General features: G+C 35.0%; 2 protein-coding genes across 3 annotated transcripts; one reads left to right on the forward strand and one right to left on the reverse strand.

Moving 5' to 3' along the window:
* The first annotated feature begins 268 nt into the window (after positions 1-268).
* On the forward strand, positions 269-15993 carry LOC124932202 (NPC intracellular cholesterol transporter 1-like). Its single transcript, XM_047472820.1, has 39 exons — positions 269-484; positions 1088-1164; positions 1872-1971; positions 2155-2262; positions 2371-2487; positions 2972-3122; positions 3530-3777; positions 4076-4282; positions 4384-4460; positions 4528-4645; positions 5564-5647; positions 5778-5873; positions 6032-6133; positions 6484-6552; positions 7594-7689; positions 7795-7902; positions 8561-8674; positions 8859-8942; positions 9528-9656; positions 9972-10170; positions 10419-10562; positions 10663-10706; positions 11327-11410; positions 11512-11580; positions 11670-11746; positions 12577-12646; positions 13132-13281; positions 13507-13572; positions 13659-13803; positions 13930-13994; positions 14084-14149; positions 14219-14312; positions 14649-14685; positions 14771-14828; positions 14912-15022; positions 15173-15240; positions 15396-15462; positions 15546-15614; positions 15703-15993. Exons 1-39 carry the CDS (start codon positions 431-433, stop codon positions 15775-15777), a joined length of 3897 nt encoding a protein of 1298 aa, XP_047328776.1. The 5' UTR covers positions 269-430; the 3' UTR covers positions 15778-15993.
* Positions 15994-17247: 1254 nt separating this feature from the next.
* On the reverse strand, positions 17248-20852 carry LOC124931335 (protein NLP4-like). 2 transcript variants are annotated; one of them, XM_047471777.1, is made up of 4 exons: positions 20475-20852; positions 19213-20094; positions 18306-19140; positions 17248-18224 (listed from the first exon to the last, which is right to left on the reverse strand). In XM_047471777.1, exons 2-4 carry the CDS (start codon positions 20044-20046, stop codon positions 17389-17391), a joined length of 2505 nt encoding a protein of 834 aa, XP_047327733.1. In that variant the 5' UTR covers positions 20047-20094; positions 20475-20852; the 3' UTR covers positions 17248-17388. The 2 variants fall into 2 exon arrangements, with proteins under 2 accessions (XP_047327733.1, XP_047327732.1); XM_047471776.1 differs by lacking the exon at positions 20475-20852 and having other exon boundaries at positions 19213-20301.
* Between the last annotated feature and the right edge of the window lie 515 nt (positions 20853-21367).

Here is a 21367-nt window from a genome sequence, read left to right on the forward strand (position 1 = left end):
AAAAAAATTGTTGATGAGATTTTTGGTTTTTAGATAAAATTCCAAAAAACCAATTATGAACAAGCCGCAGAGCTGATATATATTTAAAAAAAATAAAAAAAAAAATTGTATATTTAATCCCTGGTATAATCTACACGAAGCAGTCTATACTCCTATACCCGACAAAAAGCAACCGAAAGCAATGGCATTTCTGTAATTATTTGGGCTTTTAATCTTCTTCCTCATCTAGCTCAGCTTTACTGGACTGGTTTAAAAATGTCAAACAATCAAGGAATGCGCCAAAGGCGTGACTATATAATTCTTCCATTACTTTCAGTTTCGATCCTCTCTTTCTTCTATCTCTCATCAGCTGACGTAACCTCACTTTTCTCTACACATCTCTCTTTCTATACTGAACTTTCTCCAGAACCGTTACCGTGAAGTTCTGTCAATGGAGTTCAGCTTAGGGTTTCGGAGCGCTGTATATTTGTTGTTGCTGCTGCAGGCATGAATTCTTCTCTTTTATCCTTCTCCGACGAACCGTTTATGTTTCTATTCTCTTTGATTAGTCTTCAATTAATCAACTAATGTCATGTCAAGGCTAAATTGATCTGAATTCATCGGGATTAGCATTACTCACAATCAACGTATCCATCAGCTACTTTCTTTATTGATCTGAGGTGTATCGTAATTGTAGTTTGCTTGAATGAGTTGAATCAAGTCAACTATAATTCTTTCTCTCACTTCGTTACAGTTGCATTGATGCTATGATCGAATTACAAAACTAGGAATTATATCTGGAAAAGAACTAGGAACATGATATTCCGCTTCTTACCTAATTGAAGGATTTACATATTTTAAAAACTATCCTTCGATTGAAAATTGATAGTACCTGTAAGCACATAAAAATTAATATCCTGATCATTTCGCATTTATGTGTAACTATAACTGTTTCTTGATGAACTTGTAAACTAGAATGCCTCTATTTCACAAAGCATGAGATGGAAAGAAAAAAAAACTGTTCATCTCTTTTACTATATGAGTATATGAAACAATGCTGAACATTATCTGCCGAGAAGCTGAGATGGTCTATTTTGTCTTTTCTCAGGCAACTTTTTCCGTATTTATATCGACTGCAGAAGGGTATGATACAAGGATCCTTTTGAGTTCAAATGACACAACGGGGTAAGATTTTTAAAAGTAAAAGTATTTCTGGTTATGGTGACCCCATGCAAATCAATTCACTCTGTGCCGTGATGATAAAATTTGGGGTGAAGTATTTTTGTGCTCATTTCACATTATAGAGAAAAGTTCGACTATTCACTTGTGTTAGTGAAAACTGGATACTGGAAAAAGTGAAATAAGCTAGTTCAGTTGTTCCTGAATCTTGCTTCGGGTTGCATGCTCTGTTTTATATTTGAGCTTTGTTAGCTAGTGGTTTATCCAGGCTAAAAGAGAGCCAAAGTAAAAGGCATTTCTAATCTCTAATGAGAAAGAGATTCTTGTCAGCTCAGGCAGAAAATATTCAGTTGCATGTTCCATTAGTTGAATGGTAATTGTAATTCTTTTCATTGGTATTAATGGAAAATTCATGTTTTCATTCGCATGTGTGCTTAGCACCGCCAGAATTGCAAAGTGGCTGGATGAACAACCCTAATGGGATTAACTACTTTTCTTGTAAATGGGGGAATACACAGTTAAGCATGTATTTGTTGCATTAAGGTTAGAAAATGTTATATAGATAAGTGAGTTTGCAACATTGGACACCAGAAATCTTAGGCATTTCTCCATGTAGACAAATATAGATGATATAACAAAGGCTTAGGAGATAGGCTCATAGGAGGGACATATTTTGCTTCACATCATATCTCTTATGAACTGATGCATCTCAGGCAGAGACACACAAAAGGGTACTGCTCAATGTACGATATTTGTGGAGCTCGAAGTGATGGGAAAGTCCTAAATTGTCCTTTTGGTTCCCCAGCAGTTAAGGTACTAACTGATGATGATACAGTTTACATTAGTATTAACACTACTGATACCACATTTTCCAACCTGCATTGCATTTACAATTTCCTCTGGTGAAGAAGGGAAGTAGCATTTTGGCCAAGTGACTATATTTCCTTCGCTATGAGGACAGTAGTCTAATGCATTGTCTTTTGTTAACATCTCCAGCCAGATGATCTACTTTCATCCAAAATACAAAGTCTGTGTCCAACAATCACAGGAAATGTCTGTTGTACAGCAGCCCAATTTGACACCCTACGGTCACAAGTACAACAAGTAAGACTTCCTAATCATAATTAAGACGTAAATCATTGATAATCTACTTCCGGAAGATCTTTCTTTTCTGCATATCTGTGTATAAAGCATTATATTATGTTATTGCAGGCGATTCCTCTTCTTGTGGGTTGTCCAGCATGCTTAAGAAATTTTTTGAATCTTTTTTGTGAAATGTCTTGTTCTCCAGATCAAAGCCTATTCATAAATGTCACTTCTGCATCTATGGTGAGGAATCTCCTGTTTAATGTTGCCATGTTTGCTGCTTTTGCCAACATATTCTGGGTTGTGATTTGCTTTTTGTTTTCCTTTTTGTGGGTTGGTTTTCCTTATTGTTTCTTATGTTTCCTTTGTGACAGCTGACTGATGATCAGCCACAATAAAAAATTATTTGCCACAAGGACTATTGAAATTAACTTCTAGAATTGACTTTCATAGTGTTCCCCATCATGCTACTACTAAATTGTGATTTCATTTAAAATTAACTGCTAACCCCTACTCTTCCTGATTAAGGCTATTACTCTAAATATGATATTGTACTGGCACTGGAGAAATGATAATGGGTTCACGTTGAATACATGCCAACTATTACTGTGTTGGACTTTATGGATATCTACAAGTTTCAATGCCTGCTTGTTAGATGTCATCTCTTATTTTTTTTCCATATTGCCTTCACATAATGTTCTTAACTATATTCCTATGTTTCTTACAGGTGAATGGCAGTTTGACAGTAGATGGAATTGAGTATTATATTACAGATACATTTGGGGAAGGGCTGTATGAATCATGTAAGGATGTTAAATTTGGAACAATGAACACTAGAGCAATGGATTTCATTGGTGCTGGAGCAAAAAATTTTGGGGGTAATCTCTCTCTCTTTCATGATACAGCAGAACATAGTGAGATTGATAAAAATGTTTCAAGTTGCATAAACTTGCTCATGAATATTATGAAATTTTCCAACCCTGTAGAGCTAAGAGTTGGAAAAGAGTTTGATGGAAGACCCATAGAAGAATGCAGCTTAGTTGTACCATTTGAACTTAGCTGTAAAAGATTATATGTGCTATATTGGATCAAGAAAAAGGATTGATTAGCCATCTTGTTTTCTTATTAATTCTTATATTAAGTGCTTGGTATGGAGTGATACATGCAACAATATTGTCGTAGTGTTTGCACAGTGTTTATGATTTTGGACCGACTGTAATTTTCTTCTTCTTCCTCACTAAATGTTTCAGAAAATTAATGCTGCTCTTATGTTTGTTTATGGCAGAATGGTATGCTTTTATTGGGAGGAAAGTTGAACTTTACATTCCAGGTTCACCTTATCAAATGAGTTTCAAGCCTGCAGCACCTGAATCATCTGGGATGATGCCAATGAATGTCTCTGCTTACTCATGTGGCGATACTTCGCTGGGCTGTTCTTGTGGTGATTGTCCTGCATCTTCTGTCTGCTCCAGTTCAACTCCTCCTTCGCTTCATAAAGAGGGCTCATGCTCAGTCAAGATAGGGTCCCTTCGGGTTAGAATTCTTACAGAGTAGAATATTTTTGCTTTATAACAATGCATGAATATGATTTTGATTTCGTTAAAAAAACCAAAAGGACTCCTTGGTTGCATGGACTTTTTAGTTGACATACTCACCAACAGCTTCTTGCTTAGATTAATTGTTTTTGTGGATTTGATTATGTGCAATTCACCATTTGATGTTCTCATTTAGCAAGAACTAGAAAATGCATTTTATAATGTTTTGTAGCATCAAGATAATCAACATCTTGTATAATTTTACTTACTTTTTTTTATCCTTTCTGTGTCTGCAGGCAACATGCATTGAATTTTCTATGACTATCATCTATATAATATTAATATCTTTATTTATTGGATGGAATCTGCTTTATCGGAGAAGAAAACTAAACCCAGCTTCTAGGACAAAACCTTTTATGAATGCTGCGAGTGTGGAGGAATTTCCTACTGTCGGACAGCAAAAAGATGTCAACCAGCAAAAAGATGCAACAATCCGCATGCAGGTGGTTTTTATTTTTCCTGTAGTTCCTTCATGATTAAGAGATTGGGATATTTACTTGATGAAACTCATAGACCTTGTAAGAGCATGAATTTCTGTTGGTAGATGTTTGAAGACTACCGTCAGACTAGGAAAGGGGTTCAACTGTCACTTGTACAAGAATATATATCAAAGTTTTACAGGTATAGATAAATATTGCTTTCTGTCGTGCGGTAAAAGGTATTCATTAGATTTCATGTCTTTGTTTAGGATGTATGGAACATGGGTTGCTAGACATCCCGCTCTTCTATTAAGTTTATCTCTTGCTATCATTCTTTTACTATGCTTGGGCTTAATACGTTTTGAAGTGGAGACACGTCCGGAGAAGGTATGATATCTATTTAAGCCTGTATAGTTTCATCTTTTGGTTTACCATTAAGCAATATTTGCATATACTTAAATATTATGAGATGGTTTCAAATATTTTATATTTTCTTGATTGTCACAAAATTGCATCATTTCCCCTCCTGTGCTGCTGGCCGTTAGGTTGTGTCTATAATATGTTAATATTTTTGTTTCAACATACAGCTCTTCTTGCACATTCATGAGTTGAAAGTCATGTTATCTTGTTCATGTACCCACATGCATGATAAATGTCATGATGAGAAATCTGAACACTAAACCTAGGATATTGTTGTTTACTGGCTGATTTATTTGAACAAGTTATAAAAATTATAGAAGGCAACTGAGGTACTATAAAAACTCAGATAGAACAAGTCCTTTTATGACTCAGTTTTCATCATATTTGGTAGATCCACAGGTGGGATCTCCTAAAAATGCTAATTTAGGTTACCTGAGACCAATAACATAAAAAAGGGAAAACTTTGGTACTCACTATTGTAATGATGAAATTCATAGTATAGATTAGGCTTAGCAATGAGGAATGGCCTGTAGATGATGATATGCTTGTCATGTCGACGTCCTTTGATAGTTAGGTTGCATAAGCAGTTTGCATAGTTGTCCTCTTCCATTGATCAATATTTTGCTTGGATAATGTTTTTCCTTCAAAAATTAGGTCATAAGATTTACCTGGAACTTCAATGCACCAAATTGTTTATTGAGGTTCGCAGAGTTGGCGATGTTCATGATGGTTGATATTTAATGATTGTCTGTTGGAGTAGTAAAAGTTATATTTCCTCGTATATTAAAGTTTCTAAAAAGAATGCTTTATCCTTTCGTCTGTCAATTTATTGCTAAATGATGTCCTGCATCATCACCAACAATATTAATATCTATTCTACATCAGCTATGGGTAGGACCGGGAAGTAGGGCTGCAAAGGAGAAACAGTTTTTTGACAGCCACCTGGCTCCTTTTTACAGAATTGAACAGGTTAAATTTTTAATGAAAACTTCTCAACCTTTTATTCATATGAATTAGTTATACTTTTTGTTTATTTGGATTATTATGTTATATGAATATATATATTTACAGAAACTGATAATATCCAATTTGTTCTCAGCTTATATTAGCAACAATGCCAGATGGAGTGAATGGAAAGCCATCAACTATTGTTACTGAGAATAACATTAAGTTGCTTTTTGAAATACAAAAGAAGGTATTGAACTTTATATATTCGATTCCCCTGAAGTTGGCACATAAAGCCAACTTCTGAGAGGCTTATCATTTAGTTGTTCTTTTCACTCTCTTTTTTTGTTTTGTTTTGAAAGTATTCAACAATGTTATTGCTTTTTGCTATGTTAAACAATTTTGCAGGTAGATGGAATTAGAGCAAATCATTCAGGTTCATTGGTTTCTCTCAGTGATATTTGCCTGAAGCCTCTGGGTCAGGATTGTGCCACTCAAAGTGTATTACAGGTTGGTTTTATAGATCTTGGCTATTCTCTTTATCAATGAGCCCCCACCCAACACAAACGTTAACTAAAGACCTTCAAATTTCTTTTGTAATTGATTAAAATATGACTATCACCATAAGACTGACTTGTTACAGGAAGTTCCTTTCAACACTTCATAATCCAACATTTGTTTCTCTATCAACCTTCATGTTACAGGATTGATATGGCAGCTTCTCCCAGCCCATTTCTTCTTTTTTTGTCAACTGAACTTTTGTATTTGCTTGGTCAATTTATGGGCAGTTGCTTGGAGATTTTCTATATGGACTATCCATTGACTGACTCATTTTTATTTTTTTATTTTGTTTGCTACAGTACTTCAAAATGGAACCAAGCAATTATGATAAATTTGGAGGTCTGGAACATGTTCAATATTGTTTTCAGGTAAGTTATTCTTCTTTATTTGTCTGGTCCCATTTTCCAATGTAATAGTGTTTAGATGAGCTAGAGACATGGGTATGGATATATCTGGTTTTGAGTTGAAGTAATGCATTCAGTCAGTACTTCCCTCATTTTGTCTAGAAATTTCTTATACATCCATTTGGAAACAGTTGGTAATAAAATGTGGTGTAGCTGGATTTACTTATATGTGAGGCTTTAATTTGAATTTGAGAAACGGTAATTATTGATGATGTTACACATGTAAGCGTTTTAATTGAGTTTTGAGAAATGGATCTTGTTACAAATGAGGCCAATAGTGTTCTTTTTACTTCCTAATAAAATCTATTAATTAGCGTGGGGCTTTTGGGACTGAAGCTTAAACCCGGGCTTAAAGCAAAAGTATTGATCTGCTTCTTTTTTCTTTTTATTTTTTTTCCTTCTTCCAGAATTCGACATTTAAGGGAACTAGCATGTAGATTCTTAGGCAGGGAGATTTTATTAGCAACCATGGATAAGATGAAAAGATTACAAAAATATAATGCTGAGGAATGAGGAATGTGTGTTGAGAGTTGAAAATAGAAAGAGAGATCATCTTCAGAATAACACTTTTTTACTGCTTTAAGGCTGCTACACCTTCAAACAAATGAACATTTCCAACTGTCACACTAAGTACTGGATGTTGCACATGAAAACGGTTATGTTCCTTTTTGATGGGAGTTAAACATATGATTGTACTTCTGATTCTTATTTTTCCAAATTATTGTTTCTCATGATAACGACAATGTTGCATCCCATCACACAATTTACTATATAATCTGACTGACTTGATTTCATTTTATCATTTCCCTTTTTACGACTGTACCTTATTTCTAGCTTCATTATCGAACCATGCTTAGTTATGCATAATCTCTTTTTTTCATTTACTTTTCTTCTGATCGTTACTCACATTTTCTTCTAAATGATTTGTATTTGGAGGATTAATTTGGAAAATGAGTTTTAATGTTGAAGCTGACTGTTAAAATGTTGCATTGCATTCTTGTCTAGCATTATACCTCCACAGACACATGCATGAGCGCATTTAAGGCCCCTCTTGATCCAAGCACAGCTTTGGGTGGGTTTTCAGGAAATAATTATTCTCAGGTAAGTCCAAACTCATTAGAGATAAATAAAAATTAAAAAAAAAACTCATTAGGGCTATGCATTTGTCTTGGGAACATTCTAATGTTATAATGATTTTTATCACAGGCTTCTGCTTTTATTGTAACATATCCTGTGAACAATGGAATTGATAGAGAAAGCAATGAATCTAAGAAAGCAGTGGCGTGGGAGAAGGCATTTGTTCAGCTAGCAAAGGTCAACAATTTTTGCCTATTTGTTTCACAGCTTTCTTTTTTTGTTTCTTTTATGATTGTGTAAGCTAGTATTGGTAGAATGAATTAAAGGTGAAACATTATTTTCTTAGTAAGACTTTTGTTTCGTTGTCCACATGACATTTTATGGAGTGATATTAAGATGGATATCACTTATGTTTTTGAAAACTATGAATAGAGTAGCGTCATAACCACAGATAGTTGTAGAATCGTAAACGACATTTTGTTTGGTGAGAGTGGCATATCTGCTCCAGCATTACCATGGATATTTCAACTGAAATGCTTTGTGGTTTATATTTGTGAGCAATTTCAGAAAAAAGAGACGTTAGATTTTACTTTCACCTAAGATTGCATATTGTAGTTGGTGTAATTTCTTAAACATGATTTCTACGATTTCATTCCTGAAAAGAAATCTGCGGTTGAACCAAAAAGGATGATTATCTGCATGCCTATGACTCACGTCATTTATTTGATTTATTTTGACCTATAACTTTTAGGTCACTACAGAAAGAAAAAAAAATGATTACTCTAGCAAGAAAGACCTCCTTCTGATCCTTATTTTAATTGGATAATGGAAAACACAATCTATACGCATGTAAATATGTTATAAGATCTGATAAATTCTTATTTATTTACCTTAGGATGAACTGCTGGCAATGGCGCAATCTCAGCATCTAACGCTTGCATTTTCATCTGAAAGCTCAATTGAAGAGGAATTGAAAAGAGAAAGCAGTGCTGATGCTATAACTATTATGGTGAGCCTTGATATACAGGGAAACATGCTTCAAGTCAAAATATCTAGAATGTTCTTAGGCATAGTCAGTAATTACATTTCTTGCACTAATCTAAAAATATGATGCTCCTTATATCCTCTACATTTACAGAGCTTCTTCTACTTTCTGCTTCATTCTCAGTTTGTTCCTATTGTTTCTTCTTCAGATAAGCTACCTCGTGATGTTTGGTTACATATCTTTGACGTTGGGCTATACACCTCGTCTAACCTCATTTTACATTTCTTCCAAGGTACGGTATGATGGTTGTTACATTCCAGTTAGAGTTATGATTTTTACTTTTCTTTCTCTTTGATTATTTGTAAGTTTTACATCTTAGAGTTTAGATAAATTTATCATCAAGATATTGACATCCTTATTCCATCTGCATTGTGCTCCCTTTGGCTCAAATATAGAAAAATAGTATGCTACATTGCTTTATGAGATGGTTGCTATTTAAGACCTTCATTACTGGGTCTCAATGATGCCATTGTACTATTACCTCTTTAATTAGAACTGCATTTTCCCACTCCTCTTGTTAAATCTTTATCCATAATTATGGATGTTCAGTAGCTAGTTGTTTATTATTTACTGCAGAAATATTAAACATTGGTCTTGTGTAATATTCTAATCTCTTTGATTATCTTGCATATGGGATTATGGATTTATAAGGAGTCATGCTTTTTTCTTATATACATGCTTCCTATCCTGGACACACAATTAATTACATCATGCACCCTTTTTGTCTGTTTGGGGGAATAAATGCTTATTCAGCAATACATATTTTCAATCCATTGGTTAACTGTTTGTCTAATGTGAATGAATTCTCGGCATGTAGGTATTGCTGGGCCTTTCAGGAGTAATTCTTGTGATGCTCTCCGTTCTTGGATCAGTTGGGATTTTTAGTGCAATGGGAATAAAGTCCACACTTATCATTATGGAAGTCATCCCCTTCCTTGTTTTGGCTGTAAGATCCATTTTTATGGTATCCAGTTAAATATGATTTTTTACAATTTTGACTCTAAATTTGACAGAAGTTATCTACCCTATAAATTTTGATTTTTAGTTTCTGGCCATATTTAATTTAGATTTCTTTAGTGAAGAAGTGTGAATAGGTTATTTAAACAATGAATAATCAGTCAAGAATAGTCTAGAATGCTAATAGAAACTATAGTAATATGATGAATTGGAAAAATGCTTGACCCCTTTCACTGAAAGTACAATTGGAAACTTGGTTCCTTTGAGATACTATAACTTGTCAAAATATTCTTTTGCAAATCAGGTTGGGGTAGATAACATGTGTATTCTGGTACATGCTGTTAAGCGAAAGCCACTGGACATGCCTTTAGAAGGACGAATAAGTGAAGCACTTGTTGAAGTTGGTCCATCAATTACTCTAGCCAGTCTCTCTGAGGTTTTGGCTTTTGCAGTTGGAAGTTTCATCCCTATGCCAGCATGCCGTGTGTTTTCCATGTTTGCTGGTAAGATGTCTAGTTAGTCATCACACATATTTTCTAATGTTAATCTTCTCAAAATAAGAGGTATATACTCCATCTTATGATGACTTGAGTAAAAATGATAAGTGATGCGGCTGAATAATGATATGATAGTAAGATCATCCCAAAAAAAATAGTTTTGACCAAAGTTTTCTAAGTGCACTGTTTTAGATTTTGCTTTGACATTAGCATTGCTTCATCTGAAACTTAACCATTTAATTACTCTTTTGCAGCACTGGCAGTCCTGTTGGACTTCCTTTTGCAAATTACAGCTTTTGTGGCATTGATTGTTTTCGATTTTAAGAGAACTGAGAGTAAGAGAATTGATTGTTTTCCTTGTATAAAGATTTCTGGATCACATGCCGACCAAAGTGAAGGTGAATTTTATGTCTAACCTTAGTTTGAAATTATAGTTTATATTTTCTCCTTTTTCTTTGAGTTTTTAATCAATCTCTCATTTCTTTCTTGGAACGCCAGGAATGACAGAGCAAAAACTTGGATTATTATCTCGATATATGAAGGTGATCAAAATTTTTATTTTTGGATTCTCATTGGAGCATATTGGGCTCATTACCATAATTGAATTTTCTAAACTAAGAGATGACGTTCAATAGATAGCTTTGCCTCTCTGCTGGATCCAATTTTCATGAGTAACATAAAATATTAGACACAGCATTTGGATGTGGGTTTGAAGAATTGATATCAAACATATGTATTATAAAAATAAGGCAGTGACCTACCATCATAGTTCATCTTCCATTCTATCTGAAAATAATTGATGCATTACATATATGCTAGTTCCTTGCGTAAAAAACATCTCGTTCATTGAAGTCTATTTAATGGATTTAAGGGACAATCTTGAAAATAATATCTAAACACAGTTTGTCTTGCAAAATTAGGAAAGTATCATCAATTGAGAACTTGATGTTGATAACAAATCAGTTTTTGTACGAGATATTTGCATAACAGGCATGGTCGAAGTGTGAAATTGCTGATGTTTGTTTTTTTAGTTAAACTTGATGTTCTACTAGTCACACGTACATCTGCATTAGGCTAGATATTACATATTATTATAAGTTTGCTATCAATTCCTATTTTATGGGTTTTGACACAGTTTACATGTTCTCTTTAATCTTTTTAGGAGATTCATGCGCCATTTCTTGGCATCTGGCTGGTCAAAATAGCAGTTGTTTCCGCCTTTGCAGGTTTGACTTTGGCTAGCATTGTAAGTTGGACTTTTTTCTCTTTTAGATCTTTTCATTGTAATATTGCTGCTTCCCTCAACTCATTTTTTAAAATTTATTTTCTTATTCTCAATCCTTCAAGGCCTTGTGTCCAAGGATTGAACCTGGTTTGGAACAGAAGATTGTTCTTCCAAAAGATTCATACCTTCAGGTCTAGTCCATTCATTCCTAGTACCGTGTGCTAAATATACAAAAACAAACTGTAACCTTCTGTTGATCATGTTACTGTTATTTCTTCAGGGTTACTTTGATAATGTCACTGAACATCTGAGGATTGGGCCACCAGTGTATTTTGTTTTGAAGAACTACAATTATAGGTATACATTGCTATTATTTTCTGTTATCTCCTCTACTTAACACCATCTATTTCATGTTTATTATTTTTCAGAAAAGTATGGGCTTCCCTTATGCATACTTCACAATAATTTATTCATTTTGACAAAAAATATATACTAACTTCAAACATGTGCAAGATGAGAATATATGTGCTGACAGTTAGTGGAAAACTCCCATTGCTTTAGTAACATGTCTGTTAATGTCCTTTTCTCTCTCATTTTTTTATATGTTTTTTCACAATATCACTAATTTACGTAGTGTTTAAATTGATTCCTCTCAGATGTTAGTAGCTTAAGTGGGAGTTCCATTTCTTCCTTCACTAAGTTGGGAAGACCTGTTTTGGTGTTTCATAGACACTTCCATTGCTCAATGCTCTGTATTGTACTTGAAGGTTTTCATACGATTGATTAGTCTTTACAGTGGCTCCTTCAAATTTAGAAGTTATATTGGTCGTGTATTGTTTGGATTTCCTTCTTTTTCACCTCAAGACTAGGTTCATTTCTATTCATCTAGGTAAATATGTAAATTTTGAACCCTTAGACCTTTTATTAGGAACCGAAGTACCCAGTCACGAACTGAGTGTTGAACAACAATAGTAATATGCTATCATTACTTACTCAACTTGAATGTCTAAGTCAAGACATGAATGCCAACTAATTATTTTGTACTTAGTGGTCAGTGCTTATGGTTATTGATTTATCAGTTGGTTGATTACATATTTCTTATTGAGCTGTTTAGTTAGTTTAAATTAATGCATTGTCTTAACATTCTTTGTCTTCTTAATGCTGATCATTGAGCTGTTCATCTTCAGTTTGGAGTCAGAGCAAACAGACAAATTGTGCTCCATCAGCCATTGTGATTCAAACTCACTTTTGAATGAGGTAGGTTATGGATTCAATACTGCTTAGAGTTGGTATACTGAGTGCAATATAGAAGGTCTATTTATCCTGTTTGTTTGCTTATTATTCTAGCACCTTCCCTGATTCAACGTTTTGTAGCCTAGGTATTCCTATTTGGATACATGAAATAAAAGACCTTGGCACCATTTTCGTTCAGCCTTATCCATAGGCTCTGAAATAACTGTCATTCATTAATAGCATGATTTGGGCATCTTATGCTAGTATATATTTTCAAATGAATTATTTGCAGCCACTGTGAGGCTATTATATTATGTTTCCCCAACACATCTGTTGGTGTTACACTTCGTTAGTTCTATCTATGGATGTTCCCAAACCACTATCAGTAGTAAGCCAAAGTATGGTATAACATTCATGTGATAACAGATTAAAATGAGCCTTTTCCCTAGTTTTTATTTTGCAGAATCTTCCAGATTAAATTTAGCTAATCGAAAGTTTTGTTTCCACAGATTGCCAGAGCTTCACTGGTACCAGAATCGACTTATATTGCCAAACCTGCTGCTTCATGGCTTGATGACTTTCTTGTATGGCTGTCCCCAGAGGCTTTTGGATGCTGCAGGAAGTTCACAAATGAGAGCTACTGCCCCCCAAATGATCAGGTTTGCTGATTATTCTATATCTACTATTCATAACATGAAGTTCCTGATAATATACAGCTTTATTCTTCTTTTGGAAGTTTAGTATAACAAACTGCAATTACTTGCTATTATAATTAGAAGTTCATATTGTTGATTTATCCAATTTTTAATTCACAATTTTATTAGATGCTTTACATTTTAATTGTTTTACTTATTTTTTACTGGAGATGTGATATTTTCTTTCAGCCTCCGTGTTGTTCATCCAGTAATAGCGCTTGCGGCATTGGGGGAGTGTGCAAAGATTGTACTACAGTAATTTATCTATCCTATTATTAGTCCTTGGTTCCATCCGTTGCAAAATATATTTTCTGAATAAAAACATTTTGGCTATTGTTCAGTGTTTCCTTCATTCAGACTTGCAAAACGGTCGTCCATCAACAGAACAATTCAAGGAGAAACTTCCTTGGTTCCTTGATGCTCTACCTTCTTCAGACTGTGCAAAGGGTGGCCACGGGGCTTATACCAATACTGTGGAACTAGAAGGCAAGTATACGAGTGTGCATTTATCTTCTTCGAAAAGTTTTGTTTGCTTAATTTATATTTGTTGTTTGGATAAATTCTACTTTATTTATCTTTTCCTATTACTGCCATTTGTCTCTCGGTAAACAGGATATGAAAATAGTATCATTAAAGCATCAGCCTTCCGAACATATCACACGCCATTAAACAACCAAGTATGTTGGTGAAAATAGAATTGCTACATTATAATGTATGTTCTTTTTACCATATAATATTTATTGGAGTGCATATTACAATGTCTCAGATTGATTTTGTGAACTCATTGCGGGCTGCAAGAGAGTTCAGTTCCAGGATTTCTCATTCTTTGAAGGTACATAGTTATACATATATTGGGCCTCATTAATCTGCTCCATCTTACTGAAATAAATTTTGTGAACAGATGGAGATTTTCCCTTATTCAGTGTTTTATATGTTTTTTGAACAATATCTCGACATTTGGAGGACGGCGTTGGTAAACCTTGCTATCGCCATTGGTAAGTAGTTTATTGCTGTTTGTTGGACCTAACTCTTAATATTTATTATGCATGTTGATGCAATTTCTTCCACTGCTACTATTTTTGATGCAATTTCATGATTTCGTCAGTTAAAGCTAAAATGAAATTATTTCAAATGTTCGCGGGGTGAAAACCCAATGGGTTTGAGGGGAAAAATTAAATTGATAGGAAAAAAATACTTACAGGAAAGATACTAATTATCTCATTAGTATATCAAGGTTCAAAATCACCTAGAGCAATGATTATAATTTTTTGTATGAAAAATGCTTGCAAATACATTAACTTTGAACTTCTTTTCTGTTTGTGGTTTAACAGGGGCAGTATTCGTCGTTTGCTTAATCATCTCATGCAGGTCGGTTTGTTTTCAAATTGTTCTGAACATTTCCTCAATTATTCCTTGTAATATATGCCTAACTGTTGCTTCATTTCAAATGTAGTTTCTGGAGTTCATTAATTATTTTACTGGTTATAACAATGGTTGTTGTGGATCTTATGGTAAATTCTCACTTAATGTTGAATTTAATTTCTGTAAATATATATTGGTCAATTTCTCCCCTAATTACATGTAAATTGTGTAGGGCGTAATGGCAGTTCTGGGTATCCAACTCAACGCGGTGTCGGTTGTCAACCTTATCATGTCCGTAGGCATTGCGGTTGAGTTTTGTGTTCATATTACACATGCTTTCTCAGTAAGTTTAGCTTTTTCCTCACTGAAATTCACCAAGGCGTTGTCTTATAATCAAGCAAGAACCACAATCTGCCCTACCCAGAACCATTCCACCACATATATAGACAACTGATTAATTTATTTTATTTTATTTTTATCAAATCTTACCCAGCTGAGTAGTGGAAGCAAAGATGAACGCATGAAAGAGGCTTTGAGTACAATGGGTGCATCTGTCTTCAGGTTTCCTCTCCCATAAGTCTTTTTTGGCTTTTGTAGTTTTTTAATCCAAGAACATATCTATAATTTGTAAAGCTGTATTCATATCCATATATCTTTCCCTTTGAGGAATTTTTTTATTTGGACTGATGAATAACCGTATCATGTGTAATTTGCAGTGGGATTACACTAACAAAATTAGTGGGAGTCCTTGTTCTTTGCTTCTCGAGGACAGAAGTATTTGTGGTATGTGTTTTCCCACTTACATATTGTCCATTTACACCTTCTGATGTTAATCTTACCTCTATTTTCCCTTGTGTTTTTTCTAGGTTTATTACTTTCAAATGTACCTCGCACTCGTTATTCTAGGTTTCTTGCACGGCCTTGTATTTTTACCTGTAAGTAATCAGTCCTTTTCGATTTCAAATGTCTCTGAAACAAACAGGGAGTCAATAATAAATATGTTTTTTTCTAAACATACTACAGGTTGTTTTGAGCATGTGGGGTCCACCTTCAAGATGTTTGCCGATGCCAAAGGAAGATCGGTCAACTGTTTGCTAACCTATTCAAAATGGTTAAATTATGGTGAATTTTTTCATAGATAGAATGAAAATTTAATTTTCTTTGAGGATGGCAACTTATGTAATCTTTGTGGTTAGACAATGAAGTAGTAGTTTATGCATTCATTGTACTCTGAACTTGCTAAAAACAGGAAAAACCAAAATATTAAATATTAAAAATGGTGTACAGTAAGTTGTATATCTTTTTATTCAAAATTAATATTTTTTTTTTTTGTTTTGTCAAAGTTGTATGTATTTCATAGCATTGTATTTAGGAGAAATTAAATAGCCTTAAAGTTAAGTCATATTTAAAAGTTTAAAAAAACTAATTTGAGCAAGTAGTTCATTGATGACTTCTTCTCGGTGAGTCATTTCTTACTTCATTTGTCATTGTTTTATTTTCTGCACCGTTTTATTTGTGTTCAGATCTGTTTGCTCGCTTTGTTCGGCCCACTCTTGTAGAAGATTTTGCAGTTTTTTTGCTCAGTGAGATTTTTGGTTCTAGGAATTTATTCAATTCTGGATTCCTGATTTTGTTAAAGAGATTGATGTATGTCATGACGGATTGGTTTGCTAGTAGAAATTGTTCCTAGATTTATATAATTAACAATTTCTTGACAATATGAAAGAATTTGAACGTCATTGAGTCCCAGGCCTTTGACAGTGATGATCACAACTTTGATTGCTTTCATTTTCATTCATTATAATGTTTATTTTATTAATTTTTTTTTGTCTTGCTATCAAATAATTTTCCTATGTTTGTGTTAATAATGACGACAATATGTCTTGTGTTTGCATCATTGTTAATGGCTGTGTCGGTACGTGCAATGAATTTGTTATTTCTGACCTGAATTTTAATTTATGCTTCAGGTTTTGCTATTGTGAATAGTTCAGATATATTTGTAGTATTCTTGTACAATTATCTTCAAAATTTTGTCTACGTTGTCTGTTCTCTGAAATTAAAATTATTCCTTGCTTTATAAATTTGTGAACAAATATGACTAATATGTTCATTCCGTTTGTTTTTTTTTCTTGAAATTGTGACTATCCAATACTAAAAATTTAAATTAACTATGTCAAGATTTTTGGTATGCAGATTTGCTTGTGCATTTATTAAAGAATGTCTAGTTTATCATTTTTTTTTAGTCATTTTGAAAATTTCTAATAGCAATAGCAATATTTGACTTCTCTCCACATAATTTTATTTTTGTTTTGAGAGTTTTAAAATCAATTTCATTTGATCTTTTTATACTGTCCAATCTGATCTTAGAGCTACATTAAAATTCACTCTCTTTTTTTCTACAGTCAAAACATATATTTGAAGCCAACATAAAAAGAGATCAAAGGTCTCATGCCATTAAGAACACTCTAAATCGAACAAATTAGTGTCACTATGTATATGAAAAGTTTGTACCGAATAAATGATAATCCCAAATAGTCTATAAAAATATTAGAGAAATCTTTTCAAGCTAAAAAAACTAGTACTTGTAAGTTGCAGTCATCTTTTTACAACGGTTGGTTTCATAAACAGAAACTAACACTTCTATGAAGCTTTCTTTCTTCTATTCTTCTATTATTCTGTATTCTTGAATAATGTTTAATGAGTCCTCCATCAAGAAGATGATATACGAACCAGAGACAGCTTAATAGTATCTCCCAGAGATGAACGGCTAACGTCCACACATTCCTGTAGATCAGCATCGCATGTTAGCAGCACCCACTCGAAATCATCGTCCAAGTACTTCAAATGGAAACCGTCGTTTCCATCCTCTATCCCAAACCTTCTATTGATTTCTCTTGTCAAGTCCTTGTACCTCCAATGGCTTTGCAGCCGAAATCTAATCTTCTCTTCTCCATAAGCCACCTTTATTCTCGGAGGGGGAGGTGAAGGATCTTTTACGTCTGCTACAACTGTTACTACTGTAGGCTGCTGCATGCCTTCCTCGTTCAGTGATTTATGGCTATGAGACCTCGGAAAGAACTTGTTCCGATGGTGGTGATGATGATGCTGATGATCTCCATCGTTAGAGACATGAATTCCGGCTTCACTTCTCACTCTTTTAAGCGAGGAACCACTGCTTCCTGCTGTTTCCTTTTTTATTGTTGTATTCTGTTCAATTGCTAATTTTGGCTGAGATGCTGTTGAACAACATTGACTAGAACTAGAACTATGGCTGCCGGATGAAGATTGCTTTCGCTGTTCATCGGCTGGATTGTTTGTTGTCGTCGTGGTTGTCACAAATGGACTGGTTCTCGAGATATTAGGAGACGCTAGGGTAGGGAAGCTCGAATAGAACGATCCTATTTGCAAAGTGCCTGAAGTGCCTTGGACTGAATCGATTACATGCTGGAGCTTCTGTAACGAATGGCCGACTTTCTTCAGTTTTCGAGACGGCCATCTTGTTATTCCGTGTTGTCTGCATATCCTCTTCAATGTAGTTGGGCAGACTGAATTGAAACAAAAAACATAAATGTTTAGAATTCAGATCATCATCATTGAAGAAGAAGAAGAAATCGTCGGTTTCTTACCACCAATCTTCCTTGCAGCGTCTTTTAGGCTGCCGGAGAAATACTGCTGAAGCACTTGCAATGTGATCGCCTTCTCCGCTTTTGTCTTCCTCCGATCACCTCCGCTGGCTTTATTCGTCACCGCGTTCTCTTCAATGATGAATTTATCGACGGGGAGAGCTTCTAATTCTAGTTCTTCTTCTTCCAGTTGTTCTTCTTCTTGTTCTTCTTCGTCTTCTTCGATTTCCTTATCCGTGACGACTCTCAAACTCCAGCATACATTTTGTATAATAGTGGACAATGAAGTTAACAACTCCTTCTGTTCTTCAGGATCAATACAGTTTTTCGGCAAGAAGAATTCCAAAACGAAGTCAGATGATCCGGTGTTCATACTTCGAAGACGAATGGCGACAGCCGCTCGCAAACCGAACATCCTGGCGTGATGAGAAAGTGGATACTCTGTTTTGGAGAAGGAAGTCACGTCCGGCGAGAAACAAGGCTGGTTGGTCGTAAACGCCCTACCGGCCACACCTTGACCTTTCAATAAGTGATGCTCGGAGCATGCTTCGAGGAATGGACGAAAACTGGCGTCGGCTACATAGCATGCTGAATCGACGGTTGAGACGCAGCGAGCGTAGTTCTCGTGGGAATGACGGCTACCACCTTTGCCTTGTTGAACGCAGGAAACCCATGTTTGAGCCAATGGCAATCCATGTGTGCTGCATGCTGACTCCAAAACGCGTAGAATCTCGGGTAGTGCGGCTTGATAGGTGTTCAATAATACCTTAGAAGTGTTTACGTTTGCGTTTGCATTTGCATTATCTGAAACTTCCGACGTAGTTCGAAGATCAACAGCCTACATGCAAATTACATTAAGGAAAATGAAGATAACTCCAATAGTAAAAGCAAAACAGATGAGAGATCGAACCTGGAGAGCTTTACAAACGCTTTCGAGTTCAGGACGGTAATCCGCCTTTTGAGCAGTGGTTACAACCTCTATCACACCCAAGCAACTGTGACTGCCCTGTTCAAAAACAGGGACCGCCAGCGTTCCACGAACGCCGAATCTCTGGGCGTCGTTGACGCGGGCATACTCATTATTGGTAAAGAACCGAACATCTGGTGTCCATTCTGGTACTTTATCCTTAAAAACTCTTCCGGGCATTCCTTCAATTTGCTGATTCGAATTCCCATCAGTTGGAAACTGATAATTCATCGATATTTCTCTGTAGCTAGCGAGGCTAGGGATATTAAGATCGAGAGAGAATGGTTGATTGGTAGTAGTCAATACTCGTTTTCCTCCACTATTAACCGGAATCCATACTTGAATAAGAGCATCTTTGTTTCTAGTTGATTCCCTTATGTAATTTAGAGCTCGAATTAACCTGTCCATGACTGAACCGGCATTATTAGATCTTGGTGCAATCCATAATCGTCTGGTGGGATCAGGAACTTCGGTTAGCCATTGAGTTGGGACTGGGAGATTATCGAGTAAAGAAGAAGAAGAAGGAGAAGAAGGGTAGTTTTGAATTGGGTTGATGCTTGATTCTAATTCGTTGTTGTTGTTAGTTGATTCGATATTAGACCATGAAAAAGAAGGATCGAAAAGAGAAGAGGATAAAGGGGTGTTGCTATTCAAGAAGTTTGAACCAGCTGGTGTTTCTAACCAACATCCTTCTAATAAGAGTTCATCCATGTAATCTAGATCCATTGGAGTTTCCGCCATTGTTGAATTCAGTGAGAAAAAAGACCCATCATCCATCTTCTTCAAACTGAAAAGTCTATTCCATTATTTCACCCAATCCTAAATCTGAAAAATCAAAAAAGAATAGATTCAGATGCCAAAGCAAGAGAGCACCACGAAAGTTTATCTTTTTATTAATAAGAAAGAAAACAGATTCTTCCAGACTAAAAAGATAGTCAGTCACTCAGTCAAATCTGGTTTTTGTTTTTTTTTTTATTGATGTTGAAGATTTGTGTCTTAAATCCTAAACAAACAAACACCCAAGATCTTCTTCTTCTTCTTCTATCAATATTAACATGTAGCTGAAGAGACAGACCCAGAAATGGAGGGATTCAAGATTCTCAGATTCCTGGATATTCCTTCCTCTCATAAGAACACGTTTCTTTTTTTGTTTTCTTTAGAAAAAAAAAGTCCAAGGATGAGAAAGAATGAAAGAAAGAAAATACCTTTGTGTGGCTGCAAAATGAGACAATGACTGGTGACTTTATTTGAGAAGAAATCAAATCGTGATCTTTAGAAGAAAATAAACTATCAGCAGCCGGCAGCAGCAGCTGAATCAATCAATTTACAACCCCACCTTCTTTATTTCTTCCCAAGAGAAAAGAAAATGGTTTTTGAGTTTCAGGTTTAACAACCACTACCACCACCACCGTTGTTGTTGAAAGAAGATTCTTCTTTCTGCATCTGCATCTGCTAGTTGATGAAGGAAGGACCCCACCACACACACACACACACACAGTTCTTTGGGATTCCCGATATAAGCAGGTCAACACAAACACCTTTTTTTTTTTTTAACTCTTTACTGGAAGAGAGAGAGAGAGAAGAAGAATCATGAAAGGGAGGGTGGGGGTGAGGTTAAACAGCTAATGGGGTATCTGGAATCTGGGATTTTAAAGAGATCATTGATGGGAGAGAGCTAAAATTGATTGTTAATCGTAAAGAAGGGGGACCAGGGGGGAAAGTGATGACGAAATATATATATATAAAAAAATATGCATAATGGATCAGAAAGCAGCAAAGAAAAACAAAGCAAAGCAAAGTTAATTTCATTTCTCCTGGTCCAAATGCAAGTGGGTCTGGTGTGTCTAAATAATAATAACAATAGTCAGCCGCAAACCAGAGTGGGTCAAATTTTAATGGTGCTGACTGACGCTGTTGCCATTTTCCCCAAATTGCTAGCCTTTTTTTCTGTCCACAAATCATCATAAAGAAACTCATTGATTTTCAGCTACAAACAACAATCAAAGTGGAATGAACATTCATAAACTCCAATACTAATAATAATAACAATGACAATGGTTTCCTACTTTTATGTTATTTTACTTTAATTCATTGTCAA

The sequence above is a fragment of the Impatiens glandulifera genome, chromosome 3 (genome assembly GCF_907164915.1).
Source record: "Impatiens glandulifera chromosome 3, dImpGla2.1, whole genome shotgun sequence".
Lineage (NCBI taxonomy): Eukaryota > Viridiplantae > Streptophyta > Magnoliopsida > Ericales > Balsaminaceae > Impatiens > Impatiens glandulifera.